The sequence below is a fragment of the Chiloscyllium plagiosum genome, unplaced genomic scaffold, assembly GCF_037043375.1.
Source record: "Chiloscyllium plagiosum isolate Xiang-an unplaced genomic scaffold, Cpla_swu_hap1 HiC_scaffold_1, whole genome shotgun sequence".
In the NCBI taxonomy this organism is placed as follows: domain Eukaryota; kingdom Metazoa; phylum Chordata; class Chondrichthyes; order Orectolobiformes; family Hemiscylliidae; genus Chiloscyllium; species Chiloscyllium plagiosum.
Window position 1 is genome coordinate 63,305,433 of NW_028270139.1, and position 23,913 is coordinate 63,329,345.

At 41.7% G+C, this 23,913-nt stretch overlaps 1 protein-coding gene across 5 annotated transcripts in view; it reads left to right on the forward strand.

The window, feature by feature from the left end:
* The window catches only part of nwd2 (NACHT and WD repeat domain containing 2), a 124,033-nt gene that overhangs the window by 12,414 nt on the left and 87,706 nt on the right, over window positions 1-23,913 (forward strand). The window contains exon 1 of one of the 5 annotated variants that reach the window (XM_087987102.1): window positions 1,709-1,736. The exons of 3 other annotated variants lie outside the window; for them this stretch is intronic. In XM_087987102.1, coding sequence (XP_087843228.1) covers window positions 1,721-1,736 — 16 coding nt within the window. In that variant the 5' untranslated portion in view covers window positions 1,709-1,720. Of the gene's footprint in view, window positions 1-1,708; window positions 1,737-8,857; window positions 8,982-23,913 lie in introns of those variants that run through there. One more of the 5 variants, XM_087987114.1, reaches the window with a different exon arrangement.

A 23,913-nucleotide genomic window follows, 5' to 3' on the forward strand; every position in this document is an offset into this window, starting at 1 on the left:
ACAACTTGTTTAATATCCTGTGATTCATTGCTGGCCAGTACACAGATTCATAAAACATCTAGTATGTTCAATACAATGCATACTGTGTAACATGTACATGATACCTTGGCATAATTTTGATACTAGAACTTGTTCATCCTTGAAAATGACTTACTGTAATATACTAAGTTAACCTCTGTGTGAGCAAAGTTAACCAATGCTGTCAGGAACTTCTTTAATTCAATCAGGACATTCCTGAATAATTGCCTTTTCCATCTCTTGTAGTTCTTCAGACACAGCAATTGCTGATTGCTACTGTTCCCTCTGGCTATGGCTAAAGTATAACAGATTTACCTTATGAATGGTTCAATTTCAGTTGATTAAGCAAACTCAGGGGCTGGCTATCCAAGATTTAAGCAATGAGAAGAGGTTAGTTAATAACCTTGATGTGAGATGTCCTTAATTTAATAATATAGAATTCTTCATTGGGATGGAAAGTGCAGGAATCCATTAAAAAAACTAGGTTCCTAAATGTAAACACACAAATCCCTAAGAACATATGAAAGGTAAGTTGGCTGCAGTACACTCGGTGATTTCATTAAAAGATACTGTAGTGGAAAGGCAATAGTTAATATTTAAGGAATAAATGTTTACATTACAGTTAAATATACATTCCTTTTATACAATTAGTACATTTCTATCAGGTAAAAGAACACAATAGGAGAAGTGCTCAACAGTGATTAACAAAATAAATTAAGACTTTAATTAAATTCATGAGGAGTTGAATAAAGTTGACCAAAAAAGTGTAGCAAACTTGAGGACTAGGCAATTTTTAGAATTCAGCAAGACCGAGAGGTTGATGAAGCAGTCAAAAAATAGAGCACGAAAGTAAAATTTCAAGAAACATACAAATAGTCCATAATAATGAAATTCACCAAAGATCCCGAGATACAACTACTTCCATCAAGAGGGACAAGGGCAGCAGATATACGGGAAAACCACCAACTGCAAGTTCCCCTCCAAGCCACTCACCATTCTGACTTTGACATATATTGGTGTTCCTTCAATGTTAAATTAAAATCCTGGACTTCCCTCCCTAACAGCAACGTGGCTTTAACTACAGCACATGGATTGGAGCAGTTCAAGAAGACAGCTCACCACCACCTTCTTAAGGGCAACTAGGGATGGGCAATAAATGCTGGCCTAGCCAGCGACACTCATGTCCCATGGGTGAATAAAGTTTTAAAAACCAGCTTAAGTATTTACAAAGAAGAAGATTCATGAGGAAAAATGTAGGCCCCTTATAGTCTGAATTGGGAAAATTAAAAATGGAGAGCAAAGAAATAGCATGGATATCAACAACTACTTCTGTCTTCACAGAAGAAGGCACAAATACCATCTAGAAGTGCTGGGGAAGCAAATATTTTTAGGGAAGGAGGAATTGAAGGAAATAAGTTGGAAAAAAAGTGTTGGAGAAATGAGTAGAACTGAAATCTGATAAATCCCCCAGGCCTGATTATCTGCATGCAACAGTACTAAAGGAGGTGGCCATGAAAATAACTGCCAGCTGAGGTTTAATAACTTTGGGACTGTGCGTTTTAGTTATACAAGCTTGTAGTGGCATGTTTCAGCCACTAGATGGTGTTCATGCCAAAAAAAAGATATGATGATGTTCTGCATGCCTCACTCAGTTCTCACCCAGGAAAAGAGAGTTAAAATGGCAGAACCAACCAGGCTCTTTATGCAGATTCGCTGTTGTAAGTGAGAAAAGTACATTTTTGAAAGATGGCTGATTATCTAACTCTGTACCCTGTTCTGTTTTCGCCCCATATTCTTTGATCCCTTTAGCTCTAAGAACTAAGAAGTGTGTTTAGTGTTTTAGCAGTTGGAACTTCATTCCTGAGGTTCTGAATTTAAACTGAGGGTATCCTTTGACTGCCATTTCTTTTTCATCTTTAGGGTTGTACAAACCCTTTTGACTTCTAATTAGGAAAGGAAGCTGTTGGTTCTGTCTTTGAAATGAAGAGGGACAGGGCGACAAGTTTGTGAGGACTCAGAGTTTAGCAGAAAGACAGTCAGTCTGCCTCCTGTCTGTGGTTTGTACTCACAGAAATTGATGTTGTTGTTAATTTTCTGAATACTGTGAAGTCCAGGGCTGTCTGATATTCAGTGAAGACTCCAAAGGTCTGTCATTGTGATTCTTTTCGCAGAAGTTGCTGCCTGCTTAAACCATGCTGCAATAATGATCATCCACTGTGATGTGGAATTCTGCCTTCAGCAGGGTATTTGTAACTGATGAGACAATGCTTACATTAAATCTGATAACATAAGAACTAGGGATCAGGGAATGCTGCACCCAACGATTCAATGGGTACAATTGGTAAGTGTATTATGCTTCAAGTAGCCCTAGTTAAGGTGGACCCTGATGCCTTTATTCCATTTGGTCATATGTCTTAATATAGTGATGATGTCATGAGCATGTCTCTTGTAGATATACTCCATTCTAGCTTTACATAACGCAACAAAAGATTAGTGCCATTGTAGCCCAGTCAATGAAATAGGAGATGATGACATTGTGATAATGTCAGCAATCCAGCAACCCAGACTAGTGCTGTGGGTGAAGGGGATTCAATTCCTGCCTCAGTCGCTGGTGGAATTTAAAATCCATTATCAAATCTGTAAGATAAAGCTGCCTCAGGAATGGTGACAGCAGCAGTTATGGTAAATTGTCCTGATAACTCATCTGGCTCAGAAATGTTCTTTTGGAAATCTATCACCCAGTTAGGCGTCCATGTGATTCCAGATCCACAGCAATATGGTTGACTCTTAACTGGTTTTGAAAATGGCTCAGCTCAAAGGCACTTTGGGATGAGCAACAAATGTTGTCTTGCCTGTGATTCCCACACCCCCTGAAAGGATGGAGCAAAACAACATTTCACAAATCTTTAATTCCCTCTAGATCCACTTAGTTTTTTGACATCCATTTATATTGTCTTATTACGTTCTCGAAGTATTTGGATAAATTGTAACTTTGTAACTGACTGGCTTATTTTTCATGTTTCAACAAGTAAATTCATATTAATTATTTAAATAAACACCCTTTTTTCTGGAAGACATGTGATTGTATGGCAACTATCAGGTAAAAGGTCTAGAAATTTATGTCATTAGTGAGCTATGCTAGTTTTTTAATGCCACACTAAAGTTTCCAGAACAATTAAATTAATTATAATATCTGCACCTATTCAAAATAGCAGTGATGATGACAATTATTCACACAGAGAATAATTCTGGCAGCTGGTCAGGTTGCCAATGAAAAAGGCACAGACGTTTCTAGCTACATAAAAATTACAATAAGATAAAAATTTTGGGACATGTATATCGTTAAAATTTCAACTCGGCCCCAGAAACAAATTTCATCCTCTTGTTGCTGACTATCTCATCATACAGTAAGTCTGAGTTCCTTCAATATAACACTGTTCTCCAGGTTAACTCATTATCTTTGTGGACCTGTGACTGATCATGTTGAAGTCTCCCCAGTTATGAATTCCACAGAGAAACCTTCCTAATAGCGGAGTATGGAGCATGGGAATGTGGGGCATGGATAAAGTGGAAGGTTGTGTGGAGCAGGGGGAAAAGTTCTCGGGTCCTGGTGGGAGAGAGAGGATTGTCAGATTAGTGTGTGTGTGTGCGCATAAAGGTTCTGTTAAATAGTATTTTAAAATTAAATTTTGTACTTCATAGCCTGAGCTTTCCTGAGTAGCTATGTATTAATTTCATCAGAACCCTCTGAATTCTCTGATTTAAGTGGTTACTTTCAGAGGATTCCAAGTGCAGGGTCATTTCCCAGTGGAATCTTCAATTTCCTGGATAATTCGTATGGAGCCTGCTGCAATGTGGATTCTGCAGAGTCCCCATAAGCAACTCCCACATAGCTTGAAATAATAGCTGTGTCGCCAGCAGAAAATTTTAGACATTCATCCTCAATTATTTTGCCTTGTTTCAGGGCATTAACTCAGTGCTGGTCATTCCAGTTGTTTTATTTAGCAGGGCTACATGAGCGAGAGTGAAATATAAATGTGAGGTATGCACCGTGGTTGTGAAACTGTTGTTGGATGAGTGAAGGGGCTTTGCTAAATGGATCGATCAGCAGATGCAATGAGGTGGTATATGCAGGTAAATTCATTGGCCTTAACCTCAAACGCTAATAGTCCCACTGTCTTCAGGGGTGCACTGAGCACTGAAGTAGTGTAGGCTGGCTTGGATGGTCTTAAAGGGTACAGCCACTCAACAGTAGAATTATCACTGCACTGTGCAGCAGTATCATTGCAATTAGTAAACGTTATGGAAGTTGCATGCTGCTGACATCATTCTGGGCACTGACTAGCAGTACATTGTGCTTTCTGTGCCAATTTCAGGTACTATTGATTTTAACATCTGTCATTGTTATTGTAATTAAAATGTTACAAGCTTATTTCTGTTTTTCTGCTAATAGTTAGTTTCCTTGTCTAGTGTGCCATTCTGCATCGGTGTATTTCAATTTAAGCTTACATTTTAGGATGTCAGTTTTAATGTCTTGAGTTCTTCTGCAGTGTGTCTCTTCTCTCTGGTAATTGTGATGGATATAACAGAGAGAGAAGCCTTTCAGTCTGGAGAACTGAGTGGGTAGAAACGATAATATCACTTGGATGATGTAATCATGAAAACAGTCTGTCAGATTAAGCCAGGTTCTTTCAAATATTGTGATGAATGATTTTCATTTTCAGTTTGCACAGTATGGATGAATTAAAACAACACTGGAGTTATTACTTTGTATCTTTAACTCCTCACATGGAGAAAAGTGAGCAGATTCTGAACTATTTATTAGTTGATTAAAAACTGACCATTTTAGAACCATTCTTTACATCATAGAATCACAGAATGATGCAGCACAGAAAGATGCTATTCAGCCCATCCAGCCCTTATGGTAAACTCTTATGTAAACGTCGAAAGTGTGGTGCTGGAAACACACCAGCAGATCAGGCAGCATCCGAGGAGCAGGAAAATCAACATTTCAGGCAAAAACCCCTTCATGAGGAATGAGGCTGGGAGCCTCAGGAGTGGAGAGATAAACGGGAGGGGGTGGGGCCAGGAAGAAGGAGTGTGATAGGTGGATGGAAGTGGGGGTGAAAGGTCGGAGAGGTGGGAAGGAAGATGGACAGGTGGCACAGGTCATGATGACAGTGCTGAGCTGGAAGGTTGGAACTGGGATAAGGTGGGGGGAAGGGGAAATGAGGAAACAGGCAAAATCCACATTGATGCTGTGGGGTTGGAGGATCCTGAGGTAGAAGATGAGGCATTCTTCCTGCAGGTGGCGGGTGGTTAGGGAGTAGCGATGGAGGACGCCCAGGACCTGCATGTCCATGGCGGAGTGGGAGAGGGTGGTTGAAGTGTTATCTTACGTTAATCCCGTCTGCCTTCTTATCCCCTTGGTCCTGGATACTTTTCCCTTGACAGGTTTAACCAGTTTTCTTTTGCATGTCACCTATTCATCTGCTCCTACCACCATGGCAGGCATCTATTCCAGATCACAGTTACTTGCTGTGGAAAGAAATATTTTTCATGTGTTCTTTCTGATTTTTTTATGATTCACCTTCAATCTGTACTATCTGGTTACTGTCACTTTCGGCACTCAAAGAAGCTGTTCTTTATTTACTCTACTGGAACCCGTCATTATTTTAACTTTTCTATCAAATGGCCTCTTGACCTTCTTTGCTCCAAAGAGAACAGTTTAGTGTATCCACACAGTTTGAAGATATTATTCCTCATTATATTCCTACATTCCAGTAAATCTTTGCTGCACTGTCTCTAACACCTTGTCATTCTTGCAAAAAATTAATGCCCAGAACACAACGCAATGCTTCTTCTGTAATTTTTAAGATTCAGCTTAACTTTCTTGCTTTTATATATTCATTTAATAAAATCAAGAATCCCACATATTTTAACAGCCTTCTGAATTTGTCACTTTCAAAGATTTGCAAACAAACCAGGTTTCCCATGGTTCTTGTACCAACGTTAAAGTTGTAACCTCTATTTTCTATTACCTCTCCCATTCTTCCAATCAGAACGCATCACTTCACACCTCTTTGCATTAAATGTCACCTGCTATGTCTCTGTCCTTTTCACCAAGTCACTTTGTAGCAGTTTGTTGCTATTTTCCTCAGGATTTACCACATATCTGAGTTTTATATCACTGCAAACTTCACAATTAGTTCTGTCTATCCAAGTCCATTTCATTCTTTTTTTATAAACAGCAGCGATGATAATACTAACTCCTGGGGACATCACTATATATCCCCTCCAATCTGTAAAAGAACCATTCACTTCTCTGTTTTTTGTCCCTTAGTTAATTTTGTATCTAAGCTGCCACTGTACTTTTAATTGCAAGGGCATAGGAGTGTTGACTTTCGTTTGTTGGCCTGTACTTTTCTTAAAGCTAACTAATTTTGTCCCTAGAGATTTCCCCACCACTCACGATTGGCTGACAGACTTGTTATTTGTTTTATCTCTCTCTCACTTTTTAAACCAGAGTGTGAAATTTTCAATCCTTCGATCCACTGGCACCATCCCCAAATCCATGGAGGATTGGAAAACTGTGGCCTGGACCATTACAATTGCAGCCTTCGCATCCTCAGAAATCCAGCATGCATTTCATCTGGGTGAAGTCATCTTTCTATTTTGAAGATTGCCAACTTTTTAAGACTTCCTCTTTATCTGTTATGATCCCACCTGTTATGACCATGGCTGCTGCATTACTGACACATTCCATCTGTCTTCACTAAAGTAGGGGATGCTGCCAATGCACTCACTTAATATCTTGGACATGCACTCGACCTTCACAAAGAAGACCTCCTTTTTGGTCCCAAACCTGTCCAACCCTTCCTTTAACTACCTATTTCTTATTAATGTATTTATCAAAGACCTTGAGGTTCACTTTTACCTTTAATCGATGATTGATGCGTGACCAGTGACATGGCATGTCTTAGATGGACAATCATACTTGTTAGCAAGTGATTGCCAATGACGATTGTCATATTTCACTTTGCCTCTCAATTCGGTGGTGCAGATTGCCTCCGTAGTTCCTGCATTTTCATTCATTCTTACATTATGAAGCTTACTTGTTTGATAAGCCTCCTTTTCTCTGTGTCTCTCTTTATTTCTGTCTCATTTTAATCAGTTTTTAGGGAGCTCACACTTTGTATGTCCTTCTATCCACCTTCACACAAATACGCTTACTCTGTATATAAGCATTTCCGCTTGAAGGTCTTCCACTGTTAATTTATTCATTTTGCCTATCGCCTTTCAATTTTCACCCACCTGGAACATATCTCTTTTCAACTTAGTAAAATTATCCTTCCTCCAGTTAAGTATTTTTATAGGTTTTTTTATTCTTTCTTGTAACTGTTTGAAATCTGATGCCAGCATGCTCACTCTGCACTATCCAGAGCTCGATCCCATTCTGCTTCCTCTTTCGTTGGATGGGAAACACACTGATCCACAAAGGTCACTTGCACGCAGTTCAAGACTTCTTCTGAGTAAAATAATTAAGATATAACTATCAGTTGCATGCTCTATCAGCTGTACTTTGTGGTCCACATAGAGGTCCCTATCAGAGGGGCAGCCTGACCCACCTTGACATCTCCAGATCACATTAGATGTGAGGGTATCATCCATTAATTGCACCTTTTACTTTGTTTTGTTATGGATTAGGCCAGACCACTCAAAACATTCTTAACCAGGCAGCCCAGACTATAACTTTGCAATTTGTTTCAGTAAGTGTATAGTGAAAATTACCCGGATGTAAGTTAGCTAGGTTGACTGCCAGGTTTTAAAACAGACAAAACTTTATTCACAAAATTACGCTATGAAGCACAACAGAATAAAGAATCCCTACAGAACTCAGTCTTTCCAAACTAGACTTATTTATGCTGTTCTGAATATACACAACAGTCCCAATAAGCAAACCCCCTTAAACACAGTAAAAATGGAACAAGTCAAAGTGAGAAGGGTGGAAGGAGAGAGAGAGAGTCTCGCAGTCTGTTTCCAAACCGCCCACAGCCGATCTCCCAACTAGTTCTGGACTGAACTGCTCAGCTAGAAAGCTGGCCACGCCCCTTTGACTTACACAGGTTACTTCTAAAAACATAAAAGCGTTGGCCTATAGACTCATCTGTTTACAGATAAACAAAAAGGCCTTTTATCTCTGTACCAAACCCAGCCGTTTCAGAGCCTGCCCAGTTTACCACCCCTTTGATATAAAAAACAAGGACACAGTATCTTGGAGAAAACGAACAGCTTTTAGAAAAAAGGGCCAGCTTTGTGACAGTTTGCAGTCCCAGAATGGCCACTGCTTCAGGTCACACTGTTCAGGTTGTTCAGCTGCCAGTTCTCCAAATGGTGGGACGGCCGTCTCCGGGTTGCTGCTGTAAGGACCTGCATCTTTTTATTTCATTCATTTCTGAACAGCCGACTTAAAAAAGGAACATACTGCTTTAAACCAAGGAACTGATACAAAGGGATGGCTATAGTTTTCAAAATCATATTTACTGGAGCACATTGTGAGTTGTGTGCAATGTTATCTGTCTCTGGAGCAGTGAGAGTGAAAGCAGACAGAGGGGTGCTGATGGTTGCTTGGTGACATCATTTTAACTGGCTGCTAACCAGGTGACCATGGCTTGTGTGGGACCATTCTAGCAGAAACATCTAGCCTTCAAAGAAAAAGCATCAGAATCTCTTTCCCCAGTGTGGTTTTAACAGAAAGTCACCAGTAACATCTAGCTTGCTTCTACTGACCTTCCTCTGCAAATCTCCCATTGGATGAGGATAAAACCCCTTCACAGACATGGAAAGGAAAATTCTACCCAACAAATGAAAAACTGAACATCACTTCACAAAAGAAACCTTTGGTGACATCAATGAGTTGAAAGGAAGTGAAAGAAATCATCTCATTGAATCCTATTCTCCAGGTTAGTGTTATCAAATAATTTCCTCGATATTTTGTGTCTACCCTTAATGTTTTGACTGTCTTTGTGTGTCAGTCCATTTGGGAAGGGGGTATTTAAGAAGGGTACAGTTTACATTTAAGGGTGATAAGTTATTGCTATTGAGTTTAGTTTGGAAACATTGTTGACTGATTGGGGTCTGCTCGATGATTAAAGTTGATTAGTTTGTAATAAACAGTTATTTTCTGGTTAAATACAGTATAGCTGATTTATTTATATTATGTAAGGAATAAAGAGTTACTTTCCCTGTAACTCTCAAACTATCTTGTGCACATCCTTAAGACTCAGCAGTGATTGTACCTTGCCTCAGCTGCAGTTAGAGTCACAACGTGGTCTGATGTACTCTCAGTTAGGACTTGTTTCTTTGCACCAACCTAATGTATCCTGATAATTTCTATATATACTCAGCAACTTACAGCAATCTGCACAAATATATCCCAGTCAGTGAGACTGGAAACAAATAGACGTTGGGCAACATTTCCAACCTCAGCACCTCCCTTGTGGAGATCTCAGGGCATTCCCAATTGTTCATTCTGGCCCCTAGCTACTTGCCTTCCTTTACCCTCCCACTTTCTATCAAACTGCTGGGGGTGACAGATAAAGGGTTGGAATTGGTGGACTGGCCCATGATCAGAAGCCATCTCAGCTGCCGTTTGTTGAGGCCTTCTGGTTCTCTGTAGGATCATACAACTGGACAGAGTTAGTTTTTAAATTCCTCTTGCAGAATTGTTATGCTAAGGGCTTCGTATGCAGTCTTCACCTTTAATGTCCACAACTAAATGGTCAAATTAACTGGCTTTCTCCTCTCAGACCCTGTGTAGTCTGCCCAAGCTGCTTTGTGGATGTACCAAAATTTCTGCCTGAAAGCCTCCTGGAGACTTATTCCAGCAAGTATAACCTTTTTGCCAATTTATAAACTATAGAAGTCTTCTTAAAATAGAGAATATTAAATAAGAAGTCCAAAGATGTGCAATTGAGGTGAATTTGGCCATGCTAAATTGCCCATTGTGTTAGGTGCATTAGTCAGAGGGAAATGGTCTGGGTGGGTTACTCTTCGGAGGGTCGGCGGGGACTGGTTGGGCCAAAGGGCCTGTTTCCACACTGTAGGGAATCTAATCTAATCATAAAGTTTAAAAGATATGCGTTCTGTCTGTCAACCTGCTTTGCATGAGCAATACCAGCTTTTTTTTGACCACCTCACTAGTTTGGATGTCTCTTCAAAGAAATCCATTGATTTATTATAAATCAATTGTTAAATTCTTTTGTTAAAAAGTAATAGCAGAATATTGAGAATTGCATAATATAATTAAGCAGAATCAGTAGGAAGGTGTAAATGTAGAGTTGCTATGGTCCTAGCAAACTAGAGAGCTGCTGTCTCATTAGAGAGCGATGACTGGTGGTGAATTTAACCTGAAGTCACCACACCTCAGACAAGGGAAGAGTTTGAGAAGGAGAGTCCATCATGGTAACTTCGGCCAGTGCAGGGATTGAAGCCACACTGTTAGCATCACTCCACATTCCAAACTGGCAGTCCAGAGAACTGAAAGGTAGACAAGCAGGAGGCTGGAAGAACACAGCAAGCTCGGCAGCTTAGGAGGTGGAGATGTCAATGTTTCGACCTCCTCCCCTACTAAAGACAGGTCCCCCTTGTCCTCACCAACTCCAACTTAGACGCCTTTCTTGATCTCTCCATTTCCATCTCCAGTGACAGTTTCCAGATGGACGTTTACTACAAACCCACAGACTCTCACAACTACCTCAACTATACGTCCTCTCACCCAGTATCCAGCAAGAACTCCAGCCCACACCTGCTTGAATGAGGAGACATTCCATTCCCAAGCATCCCAGATGTCCACCTATTTTGAACAGTGTTTTTCCTCCCTCTGTCATCCAGACAGCCCTCCACTGCACCACCTCCATTCCCCATTCCACTTCTCAAAACCCCCCGCCTCCAAATGCAATAAAGATAGAGTCCTCTTGTCCTCACCTACCACCCCATCAGTCTCTGCATGCTATGCATCATCCTTAAACACTTCTGCATCTCCAGCTAGACCCCATCAGCAAGAACATATTCCCCTACCCACCCCACACTGCCTTCCACAAGGACCATTCCCTTCGCCAATCCTTGGTTCAGGTCACTCTCCCCACCAATTTGAGTTCTTCAATTTCAAATAACCTCCCTTCCCAGCCCCTCCCCCTCCCATTCCTCTCATTGACCATTCCTGCTACCAACCAGATTAATTCCTTCCATTGACCAACCAGGTCGTATCGTCTACCTGGCTTCACCTATCCCCACCTCACCGTCACCACCCACCTTCTTTTATCTGCAGCTCTCTCCACACCCACACCCAGTCCTGAAGAAGGGTTATACCCGAAACATCGACTTCTCCACCTCCTGATGCTGTCTGGCTTGCTGTGTTCTTCCAGCTTCCTCCTTGTCTACCTTGAATTCCAGCATCTGCAGTTTTTTTTTGCCTCTAAGAGAACTAAAAGGGCAATCAAGCCTGAAAAATCAAATAGAATTCTTTAAAGCAGTAACAGCTAGGAAAAATAAAGGGAAACCAGTGGATGTAGCATATTTGGATTTCCAGAAGGCATTTTCAGAAGGTACTGCACATGAGGATGCTTAATAAGTGCCCATGGTGTTGAGTGTAAGATATTAGCATGGATAGAGAATTGACTAACTAACAACAGCCAGAGAGTTGGGATAAGACTTGGTACAAACTCAAGCCGAAGGGCCTGTTTTGTACTGATTCTGCGATTCGATGATTCTGTGAAGGGGGACTTTTCAGAATGGCAACTGTAACTAGTAGAATGCCACAGAGTCAGTACTGAAGCCACAATTATTTATAATGTATTAATGATGTGGGTGTGGCAAGTAGATGGACTATCACCAAGTATGTGGATGACACAGAAATAGCTGGGAAGGCAAATGTTGAGGGTGCTACAAAGTGTCTGGAGAGAGATATAGACAGGTTAAGTGGGTGAGTATGCACTTGTCAATGTGTGGTTATGCATGAATGAAAGAAAAATAAAAGAGCCAAATTTTGTTTTTAAATGGAGAAAGACTGGAGATGGCTGCAGCAAAGTGGGATTTGGGAGTTCTTATGCACAAATTGGAAATTGCTAGCATACTGCAGGTGTTGGGGAAGACAAATGGAATGTTGGTCTTTATTTCAAAGAGAATGGAGTGTAACATTAGGGAGGTCTTGTTAAAATTATACAAGCAGTAGTCAGACCATGTCTAAAATATCGTCAGCAGTTTTGATTCTCTTATTCTAAGGAAATATATACTGGAATTGGAGGCAGTTATTTAGGTTTATCCCAACTATGTAAGGATTGTCTTATGAGGAGAGATTGAGTGGATTGGATCTGTACTCACTGGAGTTTAGAAGAATTGAAAGATGAACTTATTGAAACATTCAGGATTCCTAGAGGGCTGCACAGAGTAGTTGCAGAGGGGTTGTGTACTTGTTGGAGCATTTAGGACCATAGAGCCCCAAGTGAACCCTCAAAGATACAGACAATGTTTTAATCCATATGGGGATTGAGGGTTATGTGGCAAAGTCAGGAGAGCGTCATTGAAGATTATCGAATGAACTCTGACCTTATTGAATGGCAGAACAGATCCAATGAAATGAATGGCCTATTTCTGTTCCTACCTCTTCCGGTCTTATGGAAAAGGTCACAATTTAAAGCATTCAGGCTAGATCCATATGTTGGGAAATGGGTTCAGATATCTGCACCATCTCACAGGAAAACAACTTGCAGCAAGGAACTGGAGTTTTTGTCTGTATCCGGAGATTTTAATCTCTATTTTCTGTCTTGGTCAACTTTTACCTTTATATCAATATAGCTAACTGGTTAGGACAAGAAATGCAGCCATTCATGATCCATCCTAAAGATATTATTGAAATTGCAAAGCCCAATTTAATGGGAAAAAAGAGCACACTGTTCCAATTGCATTGAGAAAGGTTTAAAAAATTCATCTGCTGAAAATGTTTGTCTGTGAAGGGACCCAGGGTCTGTTGGTGATTTTGTTGTCTAAACGTGTTGCCCTGAGGCCAGCAAGCTCTTTGTGTCTCCTCAGCTCACTGGTTTCCTGGCCTCACCATTCAGATGAGCAAATAATGGCTCCTCCACTGATGGTTATGCATAAATTACCAGGCCACTGTCTGGTCATTTGCCATTTGGAAATTTACATGTCAAATACAGTAGTGACTATTTCAAAAGTAACTCATTGAAATATTCTGGATGTCCTGACGTTGTGAGAGCCTTTGTATAATAGGAAGTTATAATTTTTACATAAATACTTTAAGTACATGACAGTGGTAACTGGTAATTTTGATTTGAAACATTATACAATGTGAACTGTTTTAACACCATTTACTACACTTACTCTTTGACACCTTATTTGACTAACTGTTCACAGTAATATCTGCCACCTAATACTATATGCCATTTTTATCTTGTCGCCCAGGAAGGGGTAGTAGTAAACAATCTGTGCCAAGGTCGGCACTTGGACTCATCAAATATTATTAATTGACCTCAATCTTCTAATTGATATTGATTTAATGAATCTCCATGCACATTACACTTAACTAAGTTAGATTCTAAATATTTGCACAGCCATCTGGTTCAGGATCTGAGATCAGTGTGTTTATATATTGCCCACACATTTCACTTACTAAATGCTATCGAAAAGCAATGAGATTAGAATTGGTGCTACTTCACATAGTCAGATGGAGGGCATCAGTTATTAGTACATTGGTTGCTAAGGGTAAAGCGTTTGAAACAAAGAATTGATGTAATGAATTGTAGCCTGTCAGTCTGTTTCAAAGTGCTTTGCAGCCATTGGTGAACTATATCAGGCAATTATAACATAGTGGTAATGTTACTTTTCTAGTAATCCAGCACTTAAACCCCAGAAACTCAATAAAATCACAACGGGAAGAGGGGGGATGGGGGGGTACTGGGAGAGTTTGTGTTCAATCAACTGAATAAATCTGAAATTGTAAAAGCTAGTCACAGGAACAATGACCACTGTATTGTCAGGCAACCAACTTACCTGCTATGGTCAAATAGGAATTAATTTTTAAAAAGCCCCTGGGGATGTGGTGAAATATAGGTAATGCTCTTAGACCAGTAATCCAAATCTCAGGCTTATACTTCTAGGCCATGGATTCCAACCTCCCAAAAGTGGGCAGCTGAAACTTAAATTCAATACATTAAAAATTTAATTTAGAATTAAAGCTACTCCTAGTAATGGCAATGATTCATTGTAAAAACCCAGCCAGTTCACTAAGGCTAAGAGAATTGTTACCGTTTCATCCTTACCTGGTCTGATCCATATGTGACTCCACACCTACACCAGATGTGGTTGACTTTTAACTTTTCTGCAATCTGTGTACAAGCTACAGAACGCAGTTGTATGAAACAGCAGTAATGTCAAAACATTCCAGCTCTGTCAACCCTGTAAAGTTATTCTGACTGATATCTAGGGAGGAACTAAGATAGCTGTCCTACAAATTGCTTAAGGAACAGCCTGAAGTCTGATTTAGAGAATAGGACTATTCATCACCACCACTGAGTATGTTTTGCTCACTGGATGTGTCCAAACAGAGGTAGTGGCGCTGTCATATACAAGCAGGAGGTAGATGTTATGGGTATTCTCAACATTGACTCTGGATCCTTTGAGGTCTCATGCTATGAGGTCAAACGTGAGCAAGAATACCACCTAGTGTCGCACCTCCCACACACCCTCAACTGATGAATCCATATTCCACCACTTCAAACAGAATTTAGAAGCAACACTTGAGGTAGTGAAGGCATGGAATGCGCTCTTGGTGGAGTACTTCAGTGTGCATCGCTAAGATTTCTCAGACAAAACTACTACTGACAGAACTGGCAAGGTGCTGAAGAGCATGCCTGGGAGACTGAGCCTGTGGGTGCGTTGGATGAGCTAGCAAGTGTTTAACCTAGTGCTCATAAAATAGCCAGATGGAGTTGCAGATGTCCATGACAGAATTAGTAGAATTGACCATTGAAGATGTTTACTGTATCTTTTATCTACATAACGCACTGCAGCAACTCTTGAGGCTTCTACTTATTCAACCAAGGCTCACTGTACTTCACTGCATTGATGGAAGCAATTCAAGAAGGTGGTTCTTGGTCATTTCCAAAAGACCATTGATTATGATCAATAATAGTTGACCTAACTAGACTGCCCACAATTCATGAATGAATATAAAAACAAACATGGTGTAGTTTTCAGTCAGAATAGCAATTGAAGCACTGAATGCGACATTTGAATGACTACGAGAAGTACATTAGCTTGTAGTGCTCGCTTCAGCATCGGAGACAGCCCCATCCCTTTGTTGTACTTTTTTCTCAACAGGTGATACGGTTTGCTGTAAACCTTTTGAAAGCAGAGACAATTGTGTTTGGACTTGTCAAGCATGTGCCAAAGTCTCCAAATAAACCATTATTCCTGCAGTTCCTCCTTGTACCTGATAACCCCTAAACCAGGAATTACTTACTGTATCTAAGACACAATAAAAACAAATGTACCTCAAAACACTTCTTTAAAAAATTGTGTTCCTAATTTGTTCACAAAATTGACAGAATTTATGATATATTAATTTGAAATCAAGTTTGTGAAAAACTCCAGGTTTTCCCTTTACTTTTAGCACAATTTGATGATAAATTGATTATAGTTGTTATGGAATTTTCTAGAAACATTTAATCCTTTTACAAGTGCTATGAAAGGCTGTGGCAAAAAGCATGTTGTTTGAGGCTTTGCATTTGAGCAGTTGCCCCTCAGGCATTTTGATGAGCATTGAAAATGTGTTATAGTTCCCACCAAGGTGAAGGATGCTTCACTAACCTCAGATACACTGACAAATCAAGGTTGGAGTTATGTTGTGACTAGGTTCCTAATCTAAACAAACAAATCATTACCAAGGTATGAGAGATGAGTTGGCTACAACAGTCTGGGTGGTTTCACTAAAAGCCATGGCAATGGATAGCAAGAGCTAATTAAGGAATGAATGCCAGTACCACAGTTAAATATACATTCCTTTTATACAGTTAATACACTCCTTTCATGTAAAATAACTCAAAAGGAAAAGTGGCAACCCTGATTAACAACAGGAATTAAGGTAGTATTAGAATCAAAGAGGAGTTATGTAAAGTTGACAGAAAATATAGTGAGCCTGAGGACTTGGAAAAAAAATTGAATCCAGCCAAAGAAAACCAAGATTTTGAAGAAGCAGAAAAAAATGGTGTGCCAGAGTAAACTTTCAAAAAACATATATTTGCACCCTGATAATGAAAATTATCAAAGATCCTTAGAGAGCAACTTCCAAACCTACGATCACTTTGGTCTAGAAGCACAAGGGCAGCAGATACATGAGAGCACCAAGTTCACTTCCAAGCCACTCACCATCCTGAATTGGAAATATATTGCTGTTCCTTCAGTATTGCTGGATCGCAATCTTGGAATTCCTTCCATAAGGGCTTTGTGACTCTACTCACAGCACAAGGACTGTAGCAGTTGAGGATGATAGCTCATCGCCACCTTCTCAAGGGCAATGAGGGACAATAATACTGGATCGCCAGAGACATTCATGATCCCCTAGTGAATAAATATTTTTAAAATGTGCCAAGATATCTGCCACATGTGGATTTTAAGCCACAGAATGTAGGATTAAGCTAATTGGATAGACCTAGCAGAAACCATCCAAAGTCTGTTCTGGAACATAGAACATAACAGCACAGGAATGGGCCCTTCAGCCCATGCTGTTGCCAGATTAAACTTCTGCCTGCCTTGGTCCATGTCCCTCCATTTCACGCATATTCATGTGCTTATCTACAAGTCCCTTAAACATCCCTATCATATCTGCCTCTACCACTACCCATGGCAGCAAGTTCCAGTGTCTGTGTTAAAAACTTGTCCCTCACATCTCCTTTGAACTTCCCCCCCCCCCCCTCACCTTAAATGCATACCCCACAGTATTAGACATTTCAATTTTGGGAAAACGATTCTGACCATCAACCCTATCTATCCATCTCACAATTTTATAGATTTCTTTGAAGTCTCCTCTCAGCCTCTGCCACTCCAGAGGAAACAATCCAAGTTTTTCTAGCCTCTCCTGATATCTCAAACCCTATAATCCAGGCAGCTTCCTGATAAACCGCTTCTGCACCCTCTCCAAAGACTGTACATCCTTCCTGTAATCTGGTATCCAGAAATAAGAGTTCCCTAACCAAAGTCTTATAAAGCTGCACATGACCTCCTGACTCTTGTACTCAATTCCCTGACCAATAAAGACAAGCATGCCATAGGCCTTCTTTACCACCCTATCTACTTGTATGGCTACTTTCAGGGAGCTATGGATTTGAGCCCCAAGATCTCTCTGTACATCAGTGCTGTTCAGCGTCCTGTTTTTAACTGTATACTTATTATTCACATTTGATCTCCCAAAATGCAGCACCTCACATTTATCCAGATTAAACTGTATCTGCTATTTCTCCACCCATATTTGCAACTGATCTACACCCTGCTGTATCCTTTGACAACTTTTTACATTACCCACAACTCCACCAATCTTTGTGTCATCTGCAAACTTACTAACCAACCTATCTACGTTTTCATCCAAGTCATATCAGAAACAATGGAGGTCCCAGTACAGATCAGTGCGGAACACCCACCAGTCACAGACCTCCAGCCTGAAAAGTACCCTTCCACCACCACCATCTCCCTTGCATGGACAAGCCGATTCTGAATCCAAACAGCCAAGTCACCGTGAATCCCATGCACCTTAATCTTCAATGAGGCTTCTTAAACCTTACTATGAAGGACCTTGTCGGAAGCCTTACTAAAATCCATGTAGGCAACATCCACTACTCTACCCTTATTGATCACCTTCATCAACTCCTTGAAAAATTCAATCAAGTTAGTAAGATGTGACCTGCCCTGTACAGAGCCCTGCTGACTGTCCCGAATTAGGCCATGCTTTCCCAGGTGCATGTAAATCCTATCCTTAAGAATTGTCTTCAGTAGCTTCCCAACCACCGATGTGAGATTCACTGTTATATAATTTCCTGGATTGTTCCTATTTCCCCTATTTAACAGCATCTACTTAAAGAAATTCACTTCACATGGCTCCTGCAATATTCCCTTTGCATATGGGAATTCAAACATTGGCACTGGATTCAAATCCAGATCCCAGGAGAGGAGAGTGCCTATATGTCTCTGTACTGCTCAATTCCTTGCTTGAATAAGCCATCCTTTAATTTTCTATCTTAGTCTTGACCAACATGGAAAATGTTAAAGCAAATAGCATTTACTTTAATCTAAATGAACAACTACATATCTTTTTTTTAAATTCCTGTATCATGGAACATGAAATGATATTGTGAAATCTGCTTATATAGAGCAATTGCAATGTATGGGACATTTCAACTGTCTGTGTAACTGTACATTTGCCTGGACAACTAAGTACAGTTCAAGAGAACTCAACTTCATATTTTATTTTAGGCACCACTTTGTCAAGTCATGGTTATAGTATGGAAAAAAAAGTGAATAAACAACTTCCTGTCCATGAAAGGGCAGAGACTTTGACATTGTTTGTCCATTTACAAAGTTGCACAGTATTGTTTCACAAAATCAGCTTCTGTGACCCTTAGCAGAAATCTATTAATCACAATATTAATGATCTACATTAGGGTGACAAATAGGTTTGGGAGCATTTTTAACAATGCGGCATTTTTTGTCCAAATAATTCTCCTGTAGTTTTATGTTGAATATCCAAAGGCACTCCAAAATCTGTGAATAAAATACTTTTGGAAATGTTAACATACAAGCAATTTACAGATCAGAGAGAAATATTCTTTTCTCAACTTATCCCAGTAGAAAGATATTTAATTTTGATATGCATCATACATTTCACAGAGGGCCTGTGGATTATTGGCATTAATTGGAGAAATACAGAGTAGGAATGTTAAATTATATATACAGACGAACCTCGATTACCCGAACGAGATAGGCGGGCACTATTTTGTTGAGATAATTGATTACTTGGTTAATTGATTCTATGCCTCTCCTGTGGGGCTCGGAGTTTTCTGTTATGTCCGCTCCCTGTTCAGGAGACGAGGCAGCAGCATACCGCACATGACCCCCGGCCCCACTGCCCGACCCAAACCCTGTCCAACCCCCACCCTCCCACCTGTCCCCCAACCCCGCCAACCTCTGCCCCCCGCCCACCCCTCCAACCCTATCCAACACCGTACCCCTGCCCAGCCCCCAACCCCGTTCAACTCGCGTCCCTCTGCCCACCCCCAAACCCTGTCAAACACCTCCCCCCATCTGCCCCTACCTCAGCAGCCCACACAGCCTCAAACTCTGTCCAACACCGCCCCACGCCCACCCACCCAACCCTGTCCAACACCGCCCCCATCCACCCCAAGCTCAGCCCCCCCACCCAGCCTCCAACTCTGTCCAACACCATTCACCACCCAGCCCCCAACCGCGTCCAACACCATTCCCCACCCAGCCCCCAACCGCATCCAACACCATTCCCCACCCAGCCCCCAACCCTGTCCAACACCATTCCCCACTCAGCCCCCAACCCTGTCCAACTCCTGTCTCTCCGCCTGCCCCCCAATCCCGTCCAACACCGCCCCTACCTCCGGCCCCAAACCCATCCAATGCCAGCCCCCCTGTCCAACCCCCATTCCCGTCCAACCCCAGACCCCTGTCCAACCCACATCCCTGTTCAACCCCATCCCCATGCAATCCCCATCCAACCCCAGACCCCTGTCCAATCCCAGGTCTCCGACCAACCCCCATCCCGGCCAACCCCCATCCCTGTCCAACCCCATCCCTGTCCCACCCCCATCCCCATCCAACTCCAGACCCCCGTCCAATCCCAGATCCCCGTCCAACCCCATCCCCGTCCAACCCCATCCCCGTACCACCCCCATCCCTATCGAACCCTAGACCCCCGTCTAATCCCAGATCCCCGTCCAACCCCCATCCCCATCCAACCCATCCCCTGTCCAATCCCAGATCCCCGTCCAAATCCCAACCCCATCCAATCCCAGATCCCTGTGCAGCCCCATCCCCGTCCAACCCCCATCCAACCCTATCCCCATCCAACCGCCATTCCTGTCCAACCCCATCTCCGTCCAACCTCCATCCCTATCCAACACCGACCCCAACCACATCCAACCCCAGCCCCCCCCATCCGACCCCCAGCCCAGTCCAACCCCCAACCCCGTCCAACCCCAACCCCCCCTGTCCAACCCCAACCCCCCGTCCAACCCCATCCCTGTCCAACACTGTATCCCCAATCCTGTCCAACACAACCCCCCCCACTCCCCATCTGTCCTCACCCTCTCTCTGGGGCAGCCAGACTGGACACCAACAACAAGACTGCTGCTGCTGCTGCCTAATGGGGGGTAGCTGAGTCTCTAAACAGCACAAACACACACACAAATTTTTTCTGCAACAATTTGATAGGTTCCACCTTTGTCCTATGCAGGTCAATGTTGGAGAGATTATCTGGGGAAGGGGGGGGGGGTGGGTGGGATTAGGGTACACACCTGTGTAGAACTCCAGGGAAAGTGTGGGGAGAGGGCAGGTGGTCAGTCATCTGGGGACGGTGCCTGGGTCCCATTGATGTTCAGGACTGTTCTCGGCAGTATTTCAGTGAGGCAAGTTCATTTTTAATCCGTGTGAACAAAAGACGTGATCAGTGTTGGAAACACATTTTTGATGCAATGTTTCTATCAGGCCCTCGAAATCTCCTTCGGATAATCCGATATTTGGATAATTGATATTTGGATAATCAAGGTTCCTTTGTAATATTATTTGCAGACACTATGGGCTTTAAGAGGTGTACATTGTCCTGGAGTTTTTTTTGGGAAGAAAGTTTGTGACAGAAGTGTTGGGCAGTCTGTACCAAAGCCAATAAACTAAACAGTTTATAAGGCCTTGCTGTTTTATTAATGTTGAAACAATGGAAGCAGCCTGACTGGATGGGGTCAAGCTCCCACACAACCAGGATGTTTAGGTTTAGTTTGTAACAGTTGCTGGGGTCTTGCGGCTTAGTTGGAAGCTGCAGTACATTTTTCCCTGCTGCTCTCTCTCTCTCAGAATTTTCTCTTGATGTGTTTCCTCCTGGATCGGAGAATTGCATGTGAGACAATCTATTTTACTTACCTTGCCTTTGCCAAGGGTGTGTTTATGAGATGTTAGTATATTGGAACAGTTACTGTTAATAGTTAAATAATCTATTGCTCTGCTAAGTTTTCCTATTGAGTTGTTATACCAATTTCTTATTTTTTGTTGTACTTTAACAATAGTCTATGCAGAAAGTGTATTTTGCTTCAAGAGTGGTAGTTTGACCAATTGAATCATATCCAGAAAACAGTGCCTGGCACTTCCCTTTAAAACAAGAAAAGTTAGGGTCTAGACTATCACCTTCATATATTTTGAGGGGATTTGGTTTTGTCCATAACAATACAACAAGGGAAAAAGCAGATGGCAATAATAATAAATGTGTAATAGAATGACATAGTTTCCAGCCAATGCATGTGTAATTCCAAACCTTTCACTGGCCACCCTGTTCTTAGTTTCTCACTTAATGAGGTAACTGTCCTAATTTGAATGAAATTAATAGAACAGCTAATTTGATTCAAATCTAGACCCTTGATCTGCCCCAGCTAAACAGCACTGATTCTGTTTTATCTCACTTGAATTTAAATGAGGTATGATTGCCGATCTTGGTGCACAGTTTAGCTTTTAATTTTAGCTAATCTATTTAAATTATTTAAATGTAAATCTGTGAAACGTATATCTTAATGAACTTTTGTTTTGCAAATGATTTCAGTAATTGCTCTCCAAATTTAAAATGTGGGTAGGTATCAAAATGTCTTTCAGATACCAAGTTAGTGCTGAGCCAGGACTTCCCTCAACATTGACAATATTGAAGTTATCCCTCTTAGTTCTCACTCAAAAAACCCCAGAATTGATCTTGCCTCACCCACAGCACCATCGTATCACACCTGTATCAAAGTTATGTGCTGTTTCTCCCAATCTCCCCCTTGCTTTCCACTCAGTCTGTAACTTGCATCTTATACTGCATACCCATGCTTTAATTTGTCACCCTGCCCTTGCCATTCTTCATAGACTACTTATTTCTGCAGGAAAAAATATATTTGAGTCAAAATGTATCCATGTCTTCATGTACTACTTCAGTCTTTTTGTCCCATATTTCATCACTGCCTAGATTCTTTGCTGCTCCTGTATTGAGCTGCCTTCTTCCTCCTATTCACTATCAGCAAATGAACCTTCAATACTATTGCCCTACGCTATGGAATACTGTCAGAAATGTCTGTCTCACTGCTTTCATTCTCAGCTCCAACGTCGTCTTCGATACCCTGCTCTGCATGGGAATTCGGTTGAGGGAGCACGCTCCAAATTCATGATACATGAGATAAAAAGGAAAAAAATGATAGGGATACTCTGTGGGTCTGGCAGAGCCAATGGAGAGAGAAATGGAGTTAATCTTTCGAGCCCGATTAGATTCCTCTTCTGTTTGCCTCTGCACAGATGCTGCCGGACGTGCTGAGTTTTTCCAAGATCTGCTCCTTTTATTTCAGAAATCCACAGGATTTTGCTTTCATTCTTGATACATCGGGCCAGATTTTCTGAGGAGTGGCAGTTACAGCCAGGTAACTCCACTCCTACTTTCTGAAGTTAAGAAAGACCTCCGTGTTTCTGGTGGGAGATTCAAATTCTCGGAGCCCGTAGAATTGCAGAATTTATTTTAAATCCAGCTGTACCCCGTGGAATGGTATACCCACATTTCTTTTTTTACAGCAGTAATTGCCATACCAGAGGTAGATGTCTGCTCCAGCAGTGGGGAAGGAGCATATTGGATCCTGGGGAAAAGAGGAATGCTGGGTACTGTGGGGTTTGGGAAGTGGCAGGTCCTGTGGGATTGGCTGTTGGATCCCGAGGGAAGGGGTGGGGTCAAGTCAGGGTCCAGTGTTTATAAGAAGTCTGGGAGGTTTATTTTGGGAGGTTTGTGTGGTAAGTTAAGGGGCTTGGGAGGAGTGAGGGGTGTCAATTTAATGGCTACCAAGGAGTCAGACGATGAAGGGCTTTTGCCCGAAACGTCAATTTTACTGCTCCTCGGATGCTGCCTGGACTGCTGTGCTCTTCCAGCACCACTAATCCAGAATCTGGTTTCCAGCATCTGCAGTCATTGTTTTTACCTCGTTGATTTTAACCCTACTGCGAATCATCTTGTAAGGATGCCTGCCTTGAAGAAGTTTTCCTCCTCTCTCTACAAGAATCTCAGGGAGTCCCACCTATCCACTCCACCCTCCTCCCTGACCTACCACCTTCATCCCCTCCCCCACTCACCTACTGTACTCTATGCTACTTTCTCCCCCTCCCCACGCTTCAGGCTCTCTGCCTTTATTCCTGATGAAGGGCTTTTGCCCGAAACGATGATTTTACTGCTCCTCGGATGCTGCCTGGACTGCTGTGCTCTTCCAGCACCACTAATCCAGAATCTTGTTTCCAACATCTGCAGTCATTGTTTTTACCTAGGTATTTAATTGTCAATTTTTTTTTCTGATTAACTTAACTGCACTTCCAACCCTGCAAATTCTCCCATTTAAATGGATAATTTCATTGTTCCAACACAGTTGAATTGTCCATCAGAATCTTCAATTTCCCAAGTAGCTTCCTAGTGATTTACTACATTGGGGATTCTGCAGAGTTTTAACATACAACTACCATCTACTCTGCAGGAATGACTATCTGGCCATTGGAAATTCCCAGCCTGGAAGCCAAGTGCAAGGAACACTGTCAAACACG